Below are 20,358 nucleotides of genomic sequence, written 5' to 3' on the forward strand. Positions count from 1 at the left end.
TCCAACAATTCTCTGGCCTTTTCAGTTTAGGATCTTATCTAGCAATAAAGGTTTCTTTTATTTATTTATTTATTTTTTAAAGATTTTATTTATTTATTTGAGACAGAGAGAATGAGAGAGAGAGAGCACATGAGAGGCGGGAGGGTCAGAGGCAGAGGCAGGCTCCCTGCCGAGCAGGGAGCCCGATGCGGGACTCGATCCAGGGACTCCAGGATCATGACCTGAGCCGAAGGCAGTCGCTTAACCAACTGAGCCACCCAGGCGCCCACCAATAAAGGTTTCTTTTAGTTGGCATGTCTGCTCAGACTGTTTCAATGTGAGTGTGAACCACATAAATGTTCACTGGGTGATAAATCAATGGCTGGGCACCTTAGTTTTGTGCATTGTTCTGTGTGTATATTTCTCAATAACAATGTTAATTTTTAACAAAATGCTTCGTTTTAAATAGAAAACTAATCACATCGATATACTGCAAACATAGTATTTGCTTCCAGAATCCAAATTTCTCCATAAATCCTTTCTCAGTCAGCCATATATGTAAAGCCCAGAAGTTTAAACTAATTTTGAAGCAGTGATTAAAGAGTGAAAAATCACCTTACCAAGTAGCAGATGCCAAGAGAGAGCCAAACCTCCCAAAATGGATTTTTATCGGGACCCCTACCAACATGTCCCTACAAAAAATTCATTCCCCTCTTAATTTATATGGTCACTTAAATATGGTATAGTTGTTCTCATTCTAAATAAAGGAGCTATATACATTCATATTTTGATCACAGGTTTTAGTTGAAGGTGTTAAAAAACAAAATTCAACTCAATAAATTTGAACATCTAATTGGCTTTAATTAAGCAATTCATGAACCAGGTAGCATCCCATCTGGCAAACTGAGAGATGCTCTGAGGAGTTGTATAAAATTGAAGATTTTTATAGGAAGGAGGTTGGGGCAAGAAGTTATTAGCAAAAGAAAGAAAGAATTGCTTCCGGAAAAGTCTCTTTCCCTTCAGGGGGAAAGATAGAAGGTCTTATCCTGCAGATTATCTCATCTGCCTTTGGTGGTGTGTAGTGCAGGGGTGAAAGGTTGGAGAGGGCCCAAGTGACAGGTTACCTAATTGGTGCTGACCAGAAAATTCCAGATTGATTTGCTTAAAATTCCACTCCTAGAGAGGTTGAAATTGCAATTAAGTCTTGGTTTGCTGTCCTGGGGGTTAGTGACTCCACCTTAGGTCTGTGGTTTTCTTTTTAACAAAGATATAAAAAAAATGACAGACTAAATTTATGAGATATATTGCTAGACCAATCCATTTTAATATAGCAGTGGATTTTTTTCTGACCAAAAAGACAGAGGTAGAATTTTCTAGGGGCTCTGACAGCTGCTTTTGCAGATCATTTCCAAGGGATGTTTTTTGAAATGCAGCTTCTGGAAAATCCACTTATGATGGACTGGTGGAGAGAGCTGGGGAATGGACTGGCTCAACGCTTTGCCCTGTTGCTAATGCCAGAACAGGGAGCTAGGGTCTGGCCCATCCAGGTGCTCACGGGTGTGTGTGTTGGGGGGCGGGGGGAGGGGGGGGAACATATGCATGCCCACTTGCTGAGACTGGGGTGGCAGCAAACCTGAACTGAGGAAGGAAGTTGATGCCAACCAGGCTTAAAATTAGACATGGTCTCTTTCTGGCAGTTTTAGGGATAAAAAGTTTTGCATCTTTATGTCCTAATTATGCAGACCTATTTTCACGGGTACCTTTGGCTCAATTTGATATGCAGACCGGAACAGCACCAAGGGCTTTCCCCCCCTATCCTTAACTGTATGTTTCTTTAGCTTTAAGCGAAATTGCTTATCCAAAGGAAATATGCCCTTTGCAGAAAGTTGGCCCACAACAAGCACCCTTGTATGGACTTTATTCTTCGGGTTTCACATCCCCACTCCCAACCCCATCGACGGTATTCTCGAAAACCTCCAGTTCACAAAATGTCAAAGGTGAAAACCGTCTGGAGATCACGTCACAGTCCCATCTCCGTTTTTTCAAGTCAGGAAACTGACCCCAGAGAAGCGTGGGTACCAATCACGGTCATGCCAATACTGACAACACGAGGCCCAGGACCTGGGCTTCCCCATCTCGCTCACTGCTCTCTCACCTCAAATATGTGGGGTGGACTTTTCGAATTAAAGAAAAAAAGGAGGAAATACTGTCCAATGCCACTTTCAACCATAGATATTGCCCCCAACTTTCCCAAATAGCGTGCGTTGGCAACCATGGATTTCATTACCCTTTAATTAAGGAACTAGAAAGAACCAACCTCGCAGGGAGCCCTAACTGCAGAACTACCTGTAAATTTAAAAGAATTTTAAAAGCAAAACAAAACAACAAAAAAAAAACGCCGTTAGCATCTGCCTTCCACCTTGTGTGTAGTACTAACTCTGCTCTCTCACTTCTTCGCTTTCAAAACGACCCACGCCAACGAGGGAGGCTGGGACGCCAGGGGAGGAAAGTGAAGAGGGAAAGGCCAACGGGGGTTCCTGGGGTGGCGCCCACCGAGGACTGGCCCGGGAGCCCCAACGCGGGCGGCTGTGCGCACGCGCGCGGGTCGGCGGGCGGCCGCTAGCCCGCACCCCGCTTCACTCTGCTTTATTTAGCCCTTTGGCGCAGCCTCCTCCCACACCCCCAACGCCCCAAGTTCAGGATGACAGCGGATGGGACGGGGGAAACCCCAAGGCATCCTCAGAAAGCGAGGTTTTGGAAGATCCGGGGTTCGTGGGTGAGCAGGAGGAAGGCAAGGAGGTTAAGGGCAAAAATCTTAAGCCGCCCCTAGCTGGGTTTCCGCAAAAGTCTGAGAGAGACGCCAACGCCGCAGCTCCCGGCGGGCCGGAGGGCAGGAGACTGGGCAAGCGGAACGCGCGGGACCCCGAGGGGAGGGGCGGAGCTGGGGGCGGGGCCTGCTGCACTCCCTTGAGACCCCGCCCCTCGGACCAACCTCCCGCCTTGCCATTGGAGGGCTTCGGGGGCGGGTACGAGGGACACCCCCCTCTCGCCACCGGCCCCCGCCCCGCCCCCTGCCCGCCTGTGCCTTCGGCCCTTCCCGGAGCCTCTGAGCACTCGGAAAGGAAACACCCGGGCTGCCACAGAGCGCCTGGACGCTGGAAAGGCGGGCCCCCCAGTCACCCAATCCGCCGGCCTGGTGACGTCACCAGGGGTGGAGCTACGTGGCTCCGCCCCCGGGGCCTGGGCCAGTGCCCCCACCTCGGAGTCTGCGGCTCCCGCGGGACGCGGGGAAGCGGCCGCCCTGTGCAGAGGCTCCACGTCACAAAGTGCTGCAGTCAGTACCCCGCACTCCCCTTCAGCCCCTCACTCTCCACAGCATGTCCCACTCCTCTTTTTTTGCCCCTTTCTCTGACTTTGAATCTCCAAATGTCTGAGAGAGTGTGGGGACCCTGGAGATGGGAGCGCAGATGGCACGCTGCCTGAAGAAGTAAATCCGATTCGATTATCTCCTTTATCCGTTTTCATTTCTACTGCCTATTTAATATCTCGATGTTTTCTCGTTTATTTTTGGAAGATTTGGGGGGTTGTTTTCTTTTCCTTTTTTTTGTTTTTTGTTTTCTCTCTTCAGGGACTTAAAGTTGGCCGATGCCTTCTGTAGCTTTTGATTTTAAAAAACTGGGATTTAGTCATCTTTTCGTGCAGAAAGGAAAGAAACCAAAGCCTAGGGGCCTTTAGAAAGGAAAGAGCCCTGTTTTGTTTTTTATTCTTAACTCAAGCTGTCGTCGTTAGCACCTTGCACCGAGCACAGACGCAGCTGCAGAAGCACTCCGTTGCAGAGTAGGCTGCGTCTACACCGGGTTTGTGCCTGAGCATCAAAAGACAGTGCAGGTGTATGTGGATGCGGGTGTGCGTGTGCGTACGTGATGTACGTGTGTGCGTGTGTGTACGTGTGTGTGGCTCAACAAATAACCCCAAGAGGCGCATCAGGATCAGAAAGAGTCCCGCATACTATCAATGGCCTAGGAAATTTCCTAAAGCTTTGAGAGTTAGTAAATCTCTAGTATCCGAAAATCATCTTTTCAGGGGCTCGTTTCTCCGTGCTCTCCTGTCCCCCCAAACAGGTGTTGCTGTGTCTCGTGAATCGGCCTCACGCCGGCTGGGGCATCCGAAGTGGTGAAATTCACAGAGGGCACACCGTGTATATTTCAAGGGCCCCACCTGTGCGGACCAAACCCCCGGGCCTGGGCGTGTGCGCGCGCTCCCGTGCAGTGTGAGCAGGAGGGCACGGGGGGGCTCGGCTTGCGGGCGTGCGCGAGTGTGTGCGTGAGTGTGTGCTCACGCGCTCTAGGCTGCGCCCAGAGCTCAGCTGCTGGGTTGGAGAGAAAGAGGGTAGGCAAGTGCAGGGGGCAGGAGGCTGAGTGGGGATGTCGAATTAATAGAGCTGCTTTAGCTGTTTTCCCTCTCCCGTTCTTGCTCGTTTAAACCCCACAGCAACGTAGGGATAGGGGGCTGGATTCTCTGTTGAGCTGATGGAGGAGGGGGGAGTAAGTTGAAACAACCGAGTGGGCGCGCCAGGACTCCCCGGCTCCAGGCGGGGAGGGGAGAGGGAGCCCCTGCTCCGCGCAGGGAGGAGGCGGGGTTCGGGGACCCCGGGAACAGCGAGAAGGCGGGGGTGGCCGCGGGGACGGGCAAGTGGTCACCTCCGGGAGGCGAGAATTCGTTTGAATCGCACATTAATTGGAGATATCTGATTAATTCCAGCTTCTGATGACTATAAATGGCGATTCTCTACCAAGGTGTCTTTATTTAAAAAAAAAAAAAATCATTCCGTGTCATCCCCCACGTCAGGCCTGCTCGTGGGCGTGAGGCTGTACTTCCTCCGCCCCCTCCTAATGGAGTGAACCATTCCCAGCTCTTCCCCCCTCTCTCTCTCTCTCAGCCTCTCTCTCTCTCTCTTTCTCTCTCTCTCTTCCTCGCTCCCTCTCTTTCTCTCCTCCCTCTGCCTTCCCCGTGCATAAAGTCTCCGTCGCTCTTGGAACTTGTTGGCAATGCCTATTTTTCAGCTTTCCCCCGCGTTCTCTAAACTAACTATTTAAAGGTCTGCGGTCGCAAATGGTTTGACTAAACGTAGGATGGGACTTAAGTTGAACGGCAGATATATTTCACTGATCCTCGCGGTGCAAATAGGTAAGTGGCCGCCGGGCCGGGCTTGCGGATGGTGGCAGGCGGTAGCCGGCCCGGCCCGCGGCGCCGAGGGGGACCGACTGGCCCGCGGCTGCCGGGGGGGTACAGAGAAGCCGGCAAACCCCCAATGGTGGGGGCATCGGCTCCTAGGGACTCGCGCGTCCCGAGTTGGTTTTTCTTAAAAAAAGAGACTCCAAACGTTCGCCAGGAAATGTATGCAGCTGGCCGTTTTCAGGAGGGGGCTTTCCCCCCCCCTCCCTTTTCCCCCCAAAGCGCACGTCCATTTTTGCTTCCCTTTCTCGGGTTAGACCAGGTTTTCTGCGTTCTGGGGCAATGCATTGACCCCTGCGATATGGCAAGGTATTATTTTGAAGGGTCGAAAGGTGAATGCAGGAACAAGATGGCTAGGCAGCTAGAATGGAAAGTTTATGTGCAGAAAGCAAAGATATTTCGGGGCTCAGACTGCTGCATTTAGAACTTTGTCATTCTCCCGCTCCCTACCCCCCCATATCCTAGCTGCAGCGTTTGCACCGGGCACCGCAGACCCGGCTGGGGTGCAAATTGAGAATGATAGGGAACCCCAGAGTACATATTTAAATATGCTTATCATTGAGGAGGTTGAATTCAGCCAGATATACGTGGATATAATTTTCTATATATGCCTGTTCCTTTCCACATAGGCATCCGAATTATTTATATAGGAAAGGGTTAAGAAGTGTTTGCAATATGTCACGTCCAGGGTTTGTTATTTTTGTTTGTTTGGGGTTAATTATGATGGATTTATTTAGTCCCCATTTTATGTTAAGGAATGTTGAGTCCTAGTTACACTGTTTTGGGGCTTTTAAAAGTTCACGTTTTTCCTTACAGAATGAGGAAGACGTGATGAAAGGCAGCACTAGAAACCCCACTTCTTCGATGCAGGTTGGAGCATTAATTAACCTGACCTAAAAGTGAAAGTGAAGTAGATTATTAATAGAATGGACAAGAGAAAAAATAGAAACTCTTCAAAAGGGTTTTCTGGAGACCGAGGGAATTGTTGCCTCCTATCATATCAGGTTGTAGCATTCTTTACAGACAACCCCTTGCAGTATTTGGATAGGAGGATGCTTTAGGGAATGGGGCAGGAGAAAATGCATAATATTTTTCTCCATGAGAAATGTGGAAGAAATAGGGTTTGGAGTTATCTGTACATTAAAATGGATTCTTTGCAGTGTTGGGTTTTTTTTTTTTTATGCATTTGACATGATTTTGTGTATGTGATTTTTTTTGCATGAACATTACGGGGATTTTAGACTGTGCAGGATGTTGGCGTTTTCCTTTAATTCTAAGAAATGACTTGATATTTTGAGTTTGGTTCTTTTGAATCTTTGACATTAGGGAAAAGAGATTCAATAAAATTAATAATTGCAGCAAATCCCTTAAATGTGGGAAGTGAATGTGGCATTTTGCAACTAGCCTGCAAATTTTTAGAGAGCAAGAGACAGCATTTATTTTTGATATAGGGATTTTAAGTGGAGCAGGTCTGGGGCTCTGTTTTCCTGGAGGGAAATAACCTTACTTTGGAGGGGTTTTAAAACCAGAGAGAGAGATTGTGCATGCGGGATAGCTTGGAACACATTAACCTCGACCGGAAAATGACCATTTGTTGGTTGTGGAATTGAAATTGAGCATGTTTGTTCCCGAATGTCTGCCCTTTCCCGCACCAGAGCCTCAATCTTTAATTCATGGCTGGGAGCTGTCCCAAATCATTGACATTTGGCAACAAAAGTGGGGGTTGGGAAAGGACGAGGATGGAGAGGGTGGTGAACGCAAATGAAGACACGCGGGAGGAAGTTTGAAATGAATGAGAGGTCGAACGAATGAATGAACGGATGGAAAAGGCACAAGACGCGGACACCGGAGAGGAGAGGGAAGGAGCCCAGGTCGCCCGCCCGAGCCTCGCTGAAGCCGGGTTCAGGAAGGACAGCGAGGGTCGCACGGGCTGTGACCTGCTCGGATGCATGAGCTTCAAAACACGTCCCGCGCGCAAGCTCCGGTCCTCCCACAGCGAACTAGGGACGAAGCAGTTATAGTTGCAAAAAAAAAAAAAAAACTCAGAAATTTTCACGGCTTCTTATTTTACACACGCATTCACTCACACATGCGCGGTGTGGAGGGTCTTCTCCTCCAGCAGCGCCCGCAAAGATAACGTGACAGGAGCGCTTCCCGCCCCCGGCGAGCCCCAATTCCCCCTTTTCCCCCTTTAAAATATTGTCAGTGCGTCTTAGGGACTACTTCTTCGCCACTGAGTTTTGGGGGTGGGGGTAAAGGGTAAGGAGAGACGGGGAGCTGGGTGGGGGAGGGGAAGAGGGACTGTATTTTACTTCGTTTTGGAGCTGCGAAGCTGCATTTGTGGCATGCATTATGGAGGAGGATGTGTAGGGTTCATTTCATTGTGACCGCATTCTAGTAGAACAAAGATTCGTTTTTTCTACCTCAGTGTTCTTTTTGATACGGCAGTCGCAAGGGCTTTTAATATTTCTCGGGGATGGGGGGAGGGGAGATTCATGAAGGTTTACGAATCTGCCCGAGCCGAGGTCGAAGTTAACCTTAGTCCCTTCCCCGGCGCTTCCCGTTCCGGATTAGAAAGCGCAAGGCCCGCCTCGCTCTTCCTGCAGCAATTTGCAAACGGGGAGCTCTCGGAGGCTGCTGCAGGTTCGGTCACCTTCCCTCTTGTCTGCGTCTGGCCCGGCTCTCGGGGACCAGCGGCTGGGGGTGGTGGGGGCAGCGAGGTGTATGGTCCTCTTTGGAGACATTCACATACAAGCCCTGGAGGCCAGAACACCGCCCAGGAAGGAGCCAGCGCTCTGGGTCGCGGGTACTGGAGGCCGATTTCCATTCTGAGAAGATTCGCCCCTTCCCTCTGCTCCCCTAGCCCCAACCGCGCGGATCAAAGGCTCATGCGCCCCTCCTGGTCCCCTCGCGTGCTTTTGGCCGAACGCCAGCGAACGTTTAGCCTGTTTCGTTGGCCTTGGGGTGGAGAGAAATGGCCTTGGCAATGGCAGTCCGGCGCCGTGGGGTTTGACCGCCCGAGGCCAGGAGAGAGGACTTTGGTGCCTCTTGGGTTACCTCCCTTCCCCCTCCTCCCCTGGTCCCGGCCGCTATCCCGCCCCGCCTCGCCCCCTGGAGGGAACCCAGAGCTAGAGGCCTAGAGCCCAGGGCGACGGCCACCTGGGCCCTTCAAGGTTGGGGCCTGGAGAGAAAAGGTCCCACCCGCTGCAGGCGGATTGGTGGCTGGTTTTTCGGGATGTGTGGGGCGCTGAGCCGCGGACAGAGTTTCACGGATTTGGCCCCCGCGGAGGTAACCCGGGGTCACCCGTGCCAACACAGCCGTGACTCTGCCCGGCCCTGAGTGCCCCGACCACTCATCACCCCCGCCCAGTCTCCGGACACCAGGCTGCTCTTTCTCCAGTGGGGTGGGGAGGCTGCGTGCGAGGATCGCACTCGGAACACATACTCCACGGTAGGCAATCAGTTTTATAATGAAACAATCCATTTTGATGGCTGCTGCTGGCTTCCGGAGACTTTATTAATTTAGTCATTCAGCAGTGTTTGCTGAGCACCCAACCAAGCATGGGGAGCTGGCCCGAGGCTTTCTCGCACGACATGGCCTGAGGTTCAGCTGCGTGGCCCCACGCTTTCCCGCCTCCTCACCGCTTCCTGGCCCCCGCACTCTGCTGTCGTTACCCCCTCTGTCACCTCAGAAATGCAAGATCGCACTTCGAGAGCCAGCACGGACTTGCTGGGGAAGTGTTGGGAAACGAAGGAGGGAGTGAGGAGAAAGAGAGAAATAAAAGAGACGGGGGAGGTGAGAAGAGGGGGCGATGGAAACAGAAAAAGATGCAGAGCGAGATGCGGGAGGGGGCTGCGGGAAAAGAATGGACTCGCCTCCCCCTCCCGCACCGGCTCACACGCAGACGGTCGGCACAAGTCTGTATTTGGGGGCGGGTCAGTCCCTCTTGGGCCACATCTTGCCTTCACCTTTAACATTGGCGCCCCGCGAGGCTGGGCGTCGCGTCCGGGGCTGGCGGGCCGCGGGGATGCAGGGCAGGGTCGCGACGCTGCTGACCGGTGTCCCCTCCTCCCCGCAGCGTACCTGGTGCAGGCCGTGAGAGCAGCGGGCAAGTGCGATGCGGTCTTTAAGGGCTTTTCAGACTGTTTGCTCAAGCTGGGCGACAGCATGGCCAATTACCCGCAGGGCCTGGACGACAAGACAAACATCAAGACCGTGTGCACGTAAGTGTCCTCTTTGGCCTGCTGGGTTTCTGTTCTGGGGGGCGCTGCTGAGGTCGGTGAGGGCTTGCCTGCGGGCCTACGCTCTGAATTCCTCGCCAGCGCCAATCAGTGCGTGCTGGGCTTTGGACTCACGCCCTCAGGCCTCGGCCAGGGTCTGCACTGCCCAAGGGGATCCTGTGGCCTGAGATGGGCAGAGGAGGATCCTCCCACGCGGGAGCCAGGTCCAGTCCTGTGCATCCTCACCCACACCCACAGAGGCGCCGGCACTCAGGGCGCTGGAACCAGGAGCGAGGGGCAGAGAGAACTGCTAGCAGTTCCTCGCTCTACTTTACGGCAGTCTTCATCATTCTTTTTTTTTTTTTTTTTTTCCCTGCGTGAATAAGTGGACTGCTGTGTACTCTCCGAAGAACAGTTGGTTTTGGTTTGAGGAGCGTTTTAGGAAATACTAGCTTTGCATAAAGGAAAAGTCAAAGTCACTGGCTTGTTGTCCATTTCCCCTGATAAAACCCCCTTGCACTACACACCAAGAACATTCAGGGGTAGGCAAGGGACCGCGGGTCCCTCTTTCTCTTTCTAAGAGAGAAGCTGAAAGAATATTTTGTTTTGTGCCAATGATTTTGCCCAAGAAAAGTATGTCCTGGGCATCCACTGACCATCTCTGCTGAGTTTGTGGCAGATTAGAGGTTTGGGAGAGCCACCCCCTTTGCCCGCCCCCCTTCCCCTCTGCATTCACTGGGTATCCCTAGGCCATGGCAGCTAAGGGCTAGGAAGGAGTTCCTGGCCAGGTACAGGGGCTTTCCCCAGCGCTTGGCTGAAAAGCACTGCTCCCACTAGCAAAGGAAGTAACTAGCAGAGAGCCCTACGGTAGTAGACCAGCGACATTTTAGTTGCTGCGGACCTTAGAAGTACCTCCATCCTCTAGCAACACACACTCACTCACACACACACACACAGACTTCTTTTATTTTACTTCATTTTATTTTTCACAAAGAGCTGTAACTCCCACCACTCACCCAATAATGGCCCTTACCAAAAAGCCAAGGCAAGAGGTGTTCCTTGTTCCCCATAGGCTGATGAAACCATATTCTGCACCATCCTTTGTATACAGTGAAGTCCTTGTTCTCTCCCTAATTCCTGGGGAGGGGGTGTTTATTTGTTTAAATAATGAGTAATTAAATGGGGGTCAATTTTGCCACACACTTTCCTAAATACCCCGGTGTCCATCAAAAGCCACAGCAGTAGGTAGCTGGTACCTTCCTATCAGAAAAGGGACAAAAGGCTAGATCTGGGTTGCATATCCACCTACTTTAATTCCAAATGTCTGATGATAGGTAAGAATGTATCTATATGAAGCTTGACAAAAGGTTAGATATTGATCGGCTCCCAAACCTTCTATTATTTGCCAGAATTCAGTTATTCCAAGTTTTTAAAAATTTTTTAGCAGGACCTGGTCCTGGAGGATAGAAGTGAGGAGGACCCCGCCCCCCCCCTCCCCGAGGCTGCAGGCCACTGCTGGGTCTGGGCTCCCACTTCATTAATGGTACTGGTTGCTCAACATTCTGCTGAAGCCCATCACCTCTCAGTTCCGTGTGGATATCTGTCCTTTTTCACCATATTCCTCTTCCAGGAGGGTCCTGTCCCCATCTGGGCATGCATAAAGAAAGAAGAGATTTAGATATCCTTTGGGAGGTGCAGTGAGAGCAGAGAGCTGTCCCTCCGCCTCTTAGTTTCTCTAAATCTTGCTATTTATTATGAATTGAGGAACCTGGAAGCCCTCTGCTCCAGGCTTCCCAGTCCTCATAAATTAGAGACTCACAAAGGTCGTTAGAAAACAGCCAGAGCTCAAGGCAATCCAACAGGCATTTATATCTTTGCTATTAGCCAGAGGATGGGGTGGGAGTGGAAACAAGGATAAATCAAACATGGTGCTTGCCTTCAACGTACTTACAGTCCAGGCTAGCGAGCAGAAGGGAGAGATAGGAGAAAATACAACCAGCTTGCGTGGAGGGCGGTCGCTAGTGACCCGGCGCTAAAGGCCCTTGGGTGAAGTGGGAGCCAGCCCGGAGTTACCGAGACGCGCAGATCGACCCAGCACCGAAAGGAGACAGCGCCCCAGGAATCGATCACGGGTTGGAATTATATTTAGTCTCGGGATCTATTTCGGGTTTTCGGAAGAAAGGGGGACAATAAAAAAGGACAGGTTGGTTGAAGGTTGTGGGGGGCGGGGCTACGAGCTGAGCCCAGGGGGAGGAAGTGGCTGAGGAAGAAGGCGCGGGGCTCCGTGAAGAGGCGGGGGAGCGAGGGCGAGGAGCGGAGTCCCTGGAAGGCTGGCAGCGGTGGGCACCGCGGTGGCACCGGAGTCCCGGCCTGGCGGGCTGCACACTACACCCGGAAGGCCGTGGGGAGGAGGCTGCATGGGGTCCAAGTCCACGAATGACTCTGGAGGGGGAGAAGAGGAGGGACCGAGCGCGCAGGGCCGAGAGCACTGGGATTTGCAAAGCAGAAGGTGGCTACAGAGCTGGGTGGGCCCAGGGCACCGACACTCACCAACTCGGGGAGGAGAGAGGCAGGCAGGAGTCTCCGGACCGAATCTGAGCCGGGGGGACCGTGGAGAGCGAGGCCAGGGGCCACGGAGGGCCGAAGAGGAGGGGGAGAGGAGGAGGAAGAGGAAGTGAGGAACCGAACAGAGGAAAACCGAGGGGAGGGAAAAGGAGGAAGACAAAGAAGGGAAGAGGAAAGGATGGGAAAATCGGAGAACGGGAAACAAAAGGAAGGGCGGAGGGAGAGTGCGGGCGAAGGCGAGAGAGTACCGCAGAGAGGAGGGGGGGGGACACAGAAGGGACGAGGGGGAGGAGAAAGTGAGAAGCCAAGAGGGGAGGGCCGTGCTCTGAGCAAGTAACCCATCTTGCAAGCTAAGAGGCATTAATGGGCGGCAGCTTGCAAGGCTTAGCACTGTTTTCCTAGCTTTCCCCGAGGAGGACGAGCAATCTGTTTGCGCAGGCCGAGGTGCCAGCGCCCCGCAGCGGGTGCGGCCCGGCTCCCGGCTGCCGGGTCCCCGCCCGGGAGCGGGAAAGAGAAACCAGACGCCGCAGGGGGCGGCCTCTGCCCTCGGACGACGGCTTCCAGGGTGGGCCGAGGTCTGGCGAGGACCAGCCTAGCTGGACCCCGGCGCCAGGCGGGTGGAGAGGAGCTGGGGTGGCTGCGGGAGCGGTTTGCGAAGGCCGCGAGGCGGGGGAGGCGCAGGGGTGCAGGCCCGGGTCGTCCCCGCGCTCAAAGTCAACCTGCTTCTTCCGTTTTGTTCTGTTCCTCGCCAGATACTGGGAGGATTTCCACAGCTGCACGGTCACAGCCCTTACGGATTGCCAGGAAGGGGCGAAAGATATGTGGGATAAACTGAGAAAAGAATCCAAAAACCTCAACATCCAAGGCAGCTTATTCGAACTCTGCGGCAGCGGCAACGGGGCGGCGGGGTCCCTGCTCCCGGCGCTCCCCGTGCTCCTGGTGTCTCTCTCGGCAGCTTTAGCGACTTGGCTTTCCTTCTGAGCGCGGGGCCGGCTCCCCCCGCGCGCCCACCCACACTCACTCCATGCTCCCGGAAATCGAGAGGAAGATCCATTCGTTCTTTGGGGACGTTGTGATTCTCTGTGATGCTGAAAACACTCATATAGGATTGTGGGAAATCCTGATTCTCCTTTTGATTTCGTTTGATTTCTTGTGTTTCATTTGCCAAACGTTACCGATCAGTGAGCAAGCAAGCACAGCCAAAATCGGACCTCAGCTTTAGTCGGTCTTCACACAAAAATAAGAAAACGGCAAACCCACCCCATATTTTTTTTTAATTTTTAATTTTTATTTTTGGCACAAGAATCTCAGGAACGGCCCTGGGCCACCTACTATATTAATCATGTTAATACATGACAAATGATGGGCTCCTCCTAATAAGAAAGAGAGGAGAGGAGAAGGCCAGGGGAATGAATTCAAGAGAGATGTCCACGAGGAAAGCATATGGTGAATAACTCACGCTCACGTCTTTCTTCCACAGTATCTTGTTTTGATCATTTTCACTGCACATTTCTCCTCGAGGAAAGTGAAAGGACAGATTGTTGGCTTTGTGGTTTAAGGATAGGAGGGAGAGAGGGAAGGGATTGAGGAAATCTCGGGTGTCTAGGTAAAGGCTTCCAGAAGAATCGCTGCTAAAGTCACTGAGAGGTTAAGCTTTACCTGCTGTTGTCGATGCATCTTTCCAAGTCCACTGCCTTTATTTTCCCTCTTGTTTTAGCTGTTACACATACTGTAATACCTGAATATCCAACGGTATAGATCACAAGGGGGGGGGGTGTTAAATGTTAATCTAAAATATAGTTAAAAAAAGATTTTGACATAAAAGAGCCTTGATTTTAAAAAAAAAGAGAGAGATGTAATTTAAAAAGTTTATTATAAATTAAATTCAGCAAAAAAAAAGATTTGCTACAAAGTATAGAGAAGTATAAAATAAAAGTTATTGTTTGAAATGGGGGTGTCGTTTGTTTCCTGCCCCAAGCCTGCTTTCTTGCCCCAGTGCCCGGGTTACCCGTAGGGACAAGTGATGCCGCAGGATACATGCACCTGTTCGCAAGCCAGTTGATAACCTACCATCTTCAAGCAGGCCCTCTTCAACTAGGTCATTTTGCCACTTTTCCGAAATTCTGTTTACTTAAAGAAAAGAAAGAGGAAGTTGTATTTTTAATAAATAAAAAGCAGAGATCTTTTCTAGGTGAGGTTTCGGGGAATTGGGGTTTCGCGAGAAAACACACGCAGACCCAAGGCCGGTGCCCAGCCTGCGGCCCCCGCCCCAGGCGGTCGGAGCCCTAACCACGATCCGTGCAGGCCGAGTCCTAACCACGATTCGCCTCTTCCTCTGCGGTGGCCGGAGGCCGCTTGCGAACGAACCGCCATTAAGGGCTCTAGCAGAGGGGCCAAGGAGAGACTGTGGTCCCTGGCAGGGATCAGGTGAATCCTTTCATAATTAATAAGACAGCTCAGCTGAAATGGCGAGGAGACGGGGCCCCATTGATCTGGCAGTCAGCTGCTTCCACCTCTCCTATTTATAGGCCCCGCATGGCCTTACGGAGAAGTAACATTCGAGAGTAAACACCAGCAGAGGAGACCGGGGTCCAAGGCCACAGGACCTGGAGCAGGCTGGGGGAGGGAGACCCGAGCGTACGTCTCTGGGTTCAAGGAAATCGAAATCTGATTTCTAGGAGAAGGTGAGGGTGGGAGGGAGCTGCCGGAGGCGGGCGGGCTGGAGGACTGGTGGAGGGAGGCCCCGGAGGCTGCGGCGGGTTCCCGCGCGGGGGAGCGAGTGGGCCGCCGCCCGGAGGGTACGCTGGGGCTCTGAAATGCAATGTGTAAACAATCGCTAGAGTAACAGTTCATAAATCAAACCCAGTAGGTCGCAGCCCAATCTGCATTCCCCCCACGGATTGAATTCTAGCAACACATGCGTCCCTGCGCCCCGAGCGCTGGAAGCTGCCCGGATTCTTAATGGCAGCATATATTACCGCGGCCAGTTCACGCACGCGCCGCGCCCGGCCACTCCTGGGAACAGTTTCACCCGCCACCCCCCTACCCAGCCCCTCCTCCGTCGATCCCCTATTCTCAGCCAAAAGCAAAGGAGATCCTCCCTGCCTGCGCGGAGTGGTCACCCACAGGGAACGTTGGTTGTTTTGGAAAATAGCGTTTGGTTTTGATCATTTCGTTTCAGTGGTTATTTTCGGTCCAAGTATAAGTAGAATGATTCTACCCCGAGCTCAATCCCTGGAATTCAAATTAAAATGTCTGAGCCCGTTTTAAATACGAATCTATTTAATGAGGGGGAGGAGAACAGTGGAAAGAGGGAGGGTCTTCTATCATTTTTGCCAGGAGAGCTCGCCGCCTCCTGTCGGTATCTCTCCCAAGGAAACCTGGGGGCGAACCGGTGCACACAACTGGGCCCCTTGCTAGCCGAAGGAAAACGCACGCATCGCTCTCCCCAGGCTTTGGGGGAGGGAGGCATCCGCGACACACGGAGGATGCCCCTCCCCTAGCAGCGCGGGTTTCCCACCTGGAAATCTGTCTCCTTCGAGATCTGGGAGGAGGCGAGGCTGAGGGAGGAGACCGAGGCGACGGGGCGGGGAGGACTGGGAACGCGGGCTCGTTTGCTCTCCCAACAAGGTTCTTCTCAAGGAACCCCGTCCTCCTGCGGCCCCAACTGCCTCCCCAGAGGGAGGGCGCTCCACCGCCACGTCCTTCCACGCCCCCACTCCGCCCTGCCCCCGGTCGTCCTGGGGGTGCCTCGAGAAAGCTTGGTGCCCACCGTGTTGGGGGCTCCTTTGCCCTGTCCTAAGCCGGCACCACCAGCACGTGCGCTCGGGAGGAGCCCCAGGATTGGGAACGCGAGTCTCGGAAACACAGGCTGCGGCATCTGGCTCGTCAGAGAACATCTCTTCCTGTTGTGGTGATTGTTTAGATTATTATCGCGCCGTCTTCGACTATAATTTGCTGTTTAATCATGATGACATCTCCATATGTTAGTTGTTGTTTTTAAGCAGCAACGCAGTAAGCCCTGTTCCCAGCTCAGTGAGATATTAACCAGGGTGCGCACACCCCTCACCCAGATGGGGGTGGGGAACCGAGTGGGTTTCGGGCACCAAGGAAATGGCCATACCAACATCCACCTCTCCCAGCAGCTTCCCTTGCTCTTGCACGGCCCATTGCCATGTGGCCCACCGGCGCTGGCTCTGAGAGCCTCTGAGAACTTGTTGGGATTGCAGAAGCGCCCTCCTTCACTCCACTCCCTGCCCAAGTAGATACAAGACACAGAAGTTCACTTGAGTGCAATATTTGGTTATCCTCGTGAAAATATCAGAGAGGTCAGCTCCAGAGCCCTTGGGAAGGGGAAGTAGAGGGAACAAGGAGACGGCAAGAGAAGGAAGACTTGAAAAATGGGGATGCAGAGGAAGATGGGGAAAACATCCAGAAATAGAGTCAGCAGAGGGGAGAGAGGGAGGCGAACTTCTTAAACACAGACAGAGATGATGGAGAGACTTCGAGTTGGAGATGGTAGAGTTGCAGAGGCATGAAGGATAGAGAAGAAATTGGGACTAATTTTCGTTCAGGACTCTCAGAGAAGCAAATGCGCACAAGGACCACCGTGCAGATTCTCTTTATGTGGATCCAGAGATGCTTTCACTCCAGCTGGAGCCTCAAGGGTAGTGCCACAGTCATCACAGAGCCTCGAGCCTGTGGGCTAGGCAGGCCTGAGGGAGGTGCGTGGCAGGCGAGAACACCAGCCCCCTCCACACTCCAGAGCGCGTCCCTGGAGAAATCAGATGGCTGAGAGGAGAGGAAGCCTTTCCTTCTTTCCTCCTTTCCCCCTATACCCCTTCCCCCCCTTCCTGAAACTCCTCCAGATCCAGGCAGGGCTGCTTCTGGGAAGGTCTCCAAACGTTCTCTCCCTCTCCCTCTCCCACTCCCCTGCACACACAAGGTTCTGTGCACGGCAGCTCCAGGCTGGGCGCCAGCAGTCCTGGAAGCATCCACTCTCTGGAACAGTCTACTGCCGGGTCCCGTGCGACCAGAGAAAAGGTCCACTTGTCTCACCGCTCCAAAACGTTGCTTCCCTCCTCCCTTGCCCCTACTGGGAAAATAAAGTGGGGACGGGGCCGTGAGGATGCCAGTTGTATGGCTGGAGCAAGACCCATGGTTCTCCGCCTGGCAAGCCCTGCCCCCTCAAGTCACTGCCGGTGGGGCATCAGGGAACTTTGTAAGGCTATAGTTTGTTCCCTCCTCTCCCAAGGAGAAGAGTGTCTCCCAGTGACCCTTCCTTGATGTTGGCGCCCCGAACCTCAGCCACAAACCCCAAAGCAGGAATAAAGAAACCCTGCCCAGCCCTGCCCACTTGAGCCCCCTGGAGTGAAGAGGAAGGGTAACATTCCCATCCAGATTCTCACCCTGGAAGGACATGACCTTTAGAGTGAGGACTTCAGAGCCAAAAGACCTGTTACCAGCTGCATAATCTTGGGGGGGGTGTTACTCAACCCCCATTTCCTCCTCTGTAAAATGGCGATAATCATACCTACCTCGTTGGGTTGCATTTTGTTTCCGATGAGATAACATAGGTAAAACGTTTTCCAACTTCATGCCTCTTACCTAATGTTAGGTATTATTTTTGCTTTCTCCTGTCTCTATACCAGCTTAATCCGATAAGTCTTGCTGAATTCTTCAAAACAACCCCTAGTAGAAAGCCTCATTATGACCCGTAATACTTTGGGGAAGTTTTTCTTCATAGTCTAGCAGCTTAAATTCCTCTTGCTGCAGGCTACTTAGCGCTCCACCCCACTCTGGCCTTCTCAGAGGATGCTCTAGTTAAGCTCCTTGAATTAAGTCAGCTGCTCCACACCGACTGTGCCCTCAGACCCTCCACCCACACCCCTCCAGCACTGGCTTTCACTGCCTGCCAACCCCCACCATGGAATCCCTAGGTTCTCTGAGAACTGACCAGATTTACCTTGGAGCTTCCTCAACAGTTTCCCTTCTTTCTCTTCTCTCTGCTATTTATATTATAATCACTTATTATAAATTAGTATTTATATTAAATTCCTCTTCCCAAATGAAAAAATAAAGTATTTATGTCACCATCAAAGCAATACATTGATACATAGAAGGAAAACAAAGTAACCCATCCTGCCCTGTTAATAGACAGATATGTATCCTTCGATACTTTTCCCCATGCTCTGAAAACATTGACATGAACCCATTCACAGGGTAGAGAAGTTTTTTTCTTTCTTTCTTTCTTTCTTTCTTTCTTTCTTTCTTTCTTTCTTTGAGAGAGAAAGAGCACGCACAAGCGCCAGTGAGGAGGGGCAGATAATCTTTTTTTTTTAAAGATTTTATTTATTTATTTGAGAGAGCGAGCATGAAAGTGGGGTGAGGGGCAGAGGGAGAAGCAGACACCCCACTGAGCAGGGAGCCCGATGCGGGGCATGATCCTGGACGGGGATCATGACCCCAGCCATAGGCAGACAGCAGATGCTTAACTGACTGAGCCACCCAGGTGTCCCAGGGAGAGAGAATCTTCAGCAGGCTCCGAGCTCAGCACAGAGCCTGATGTGGGGCTCAATCTCAGGACCCTGAGATCATGACCTGAGCCAAAATCAAGAGTCAGACTGAACCACCCAGGTGCCCCAAGTTTTTTTTTTATCTTAACAAAATTATGATATATGTTTCTTTTGTACCAAATCCTTTCAGATCAATAACTAAACAAATAACTCCTTTTAAATAGTTACACAATATTTCTCAGATGGCCATACTACAATTTATTTAATTCTCTACCCATTGATAGACATTTAGGTTTCCCAGTTTTTTGTTGCCCTACAAATATTGTTATAATAAGTATTCTTGTTCAAACAACCGTATGTATCAGTATTTTTGTTTCTTCAATAGAATAGATTCTGCCAAAGTTGGATTGCTGGCCAGAAATATATGTATGTGTGTTTATTTTTTATTTTTAAAATGTATATATGCTTTTAATTGGGAAAAATGCTGCTGTATTATTTTCCCGAAGTATATAGAGTGCCCGTTTCCCAGCATCATCATCAGCACTGTATGTTAAGACTTTCAGTTTGTCAGCCCAGTGGGTAACCTGGTAGCTTTCTGGAAGGCCAGCCTTTCTGAGCATTCACGTTGGGTTGTCTGGGCCCCTTTAGGGCCCTGATAGCCACCAGAGCTCTGTCCAGGAAGACAGCTAGACTTTGAGTCCTCCTCCCCTAGGCAGCCACATAGCCCTGAAAGTAGGGACTTTCATGCAAAGTCAGGTGTAATTAGTCCTGGAAAATTCTGATTCTCTCAGGCTAATCCAGTCCACAAGCCTCGGGAGCTAAGGACATAGGTACTGCAGGGGCAGGTTCAGTGAGTGATTGTGGGCAGGCAGAGGTGGGGCTCATCTGTTGGTCCCATCCCCCCACACACATACACCCCCCACCCCGCTCCTGCTACTTCCATTAGGAGCTATTCTCACAGCCAAACCAGCTCTTTGGGTCAGTATCAAGTCTTTGACCCCCTGGCCTGTCTGCAGTGGAAGGTGAGAGAAGGAAAAAAAGTAGCAGAGGAAAAGAAAATTGCAGCCCCCAGGTGGGGCAGCAAAGATGACAGCTGAACTTTTCCTTGCCCAGTGAGATGGTGAGGATTCTACAGATGGGACCAACTCAGAGCAAGCAGGGAGGACTGAACCATCAGTAGGGATTCTGTGTACACCTACTTATATGCTGTCACTTCTCTGCCTGCATCCCGGCCTAAATTTAAAACCAATAATCTACTTTTATGGAGCACTTAGTACATGCTAGGCATTACGCTAAAGCTTTGCGAAAAGTATCCCATTTCCTGCATTCATTTCTATAGGAGATCATGTCATCCCCATTTTACAGAGGAGAAACAGAGGCTTAGAAAAGAGGTTAGGAACTTGCCCAAATCAGCAGGTCATAAGAGGCCGCCTGAAAATTTGAGTAGTAATCTGTTTCAGAAACCTATTTTAAGACTTGACTTTTCTTATCTGTTACTATTTTGAGCTGAAAGAGAAATATCACCAGTTAAAAAAACAACCACCACAAAACTCAAGTCCTGTGATAGAATAACCTCCTGAAGGTGCTGTGCCCTGATCCCTGGAAACTGCGCATATGTTACTCAATGGCAAAGGGGAAGTAAGGCTGCAGGTGTAAGTAGGCGGCTAATGCGCTAACTTTAATAACCTAGGGAGATTATCCCGGATCCCTCGGGGGGGCCCAATGTAATCACAGGGATCCTTAAAAGTGGAAGAGAGAAGCAGGAGAGGTCAGAGTAAGGGGATGTGGGGAGGACTGGACTCACCATTGTTGGCTTTGATGGAAGAAGGGGCCCAAAAGCTGA

General features: G+C 51.5%; 1 protein-coding gene across 1 annotated transcript; it reads left to right on the plus strand.

Moving 5' to 3' along the window:
• Positions 1-4,879: 4,879 nt before the first annotated feature.
• On the plus strand, positions 4,880-13,949 carry NRN1 (neuritin 1). The gene is made up of 3 exons (XM_045866420.3): positions 4,880-5,166; positions 9,294-9,438; positions 12,753-13,949. The coding sequence occupies exons 1-3, from the start codon at positions 5,112-5,114 to the stop codon at positions 12,979-12,981; spliced, it is 429 nt and encodes a 142-aa protein (XP_045722376.1). The 5' UTR covers positions 4,880-5,111; the 3' UTR covers positions 12,982-13,949.
• The last annotated feature ends 6,409 nt before the right edge of the window (positions 13,950-20,358 follow it).

This window comes from Mirounga angustirostris, unplaced genomic scaffold, assembly GCF_029215605.1.
Source record: "Mirounga angustirostris isolate CCGP_5_RB_7025 unplaced genomic scaffold, mMirAng1.0.hap1 SCAF_8, whole genome shotgun sequence".
Lineage (NCBI taxonomy): Eukaryota > Metazoa > Chordata > Mammalia > Carnivora > Phocidae > Mirounga > Mirounga angustirostris.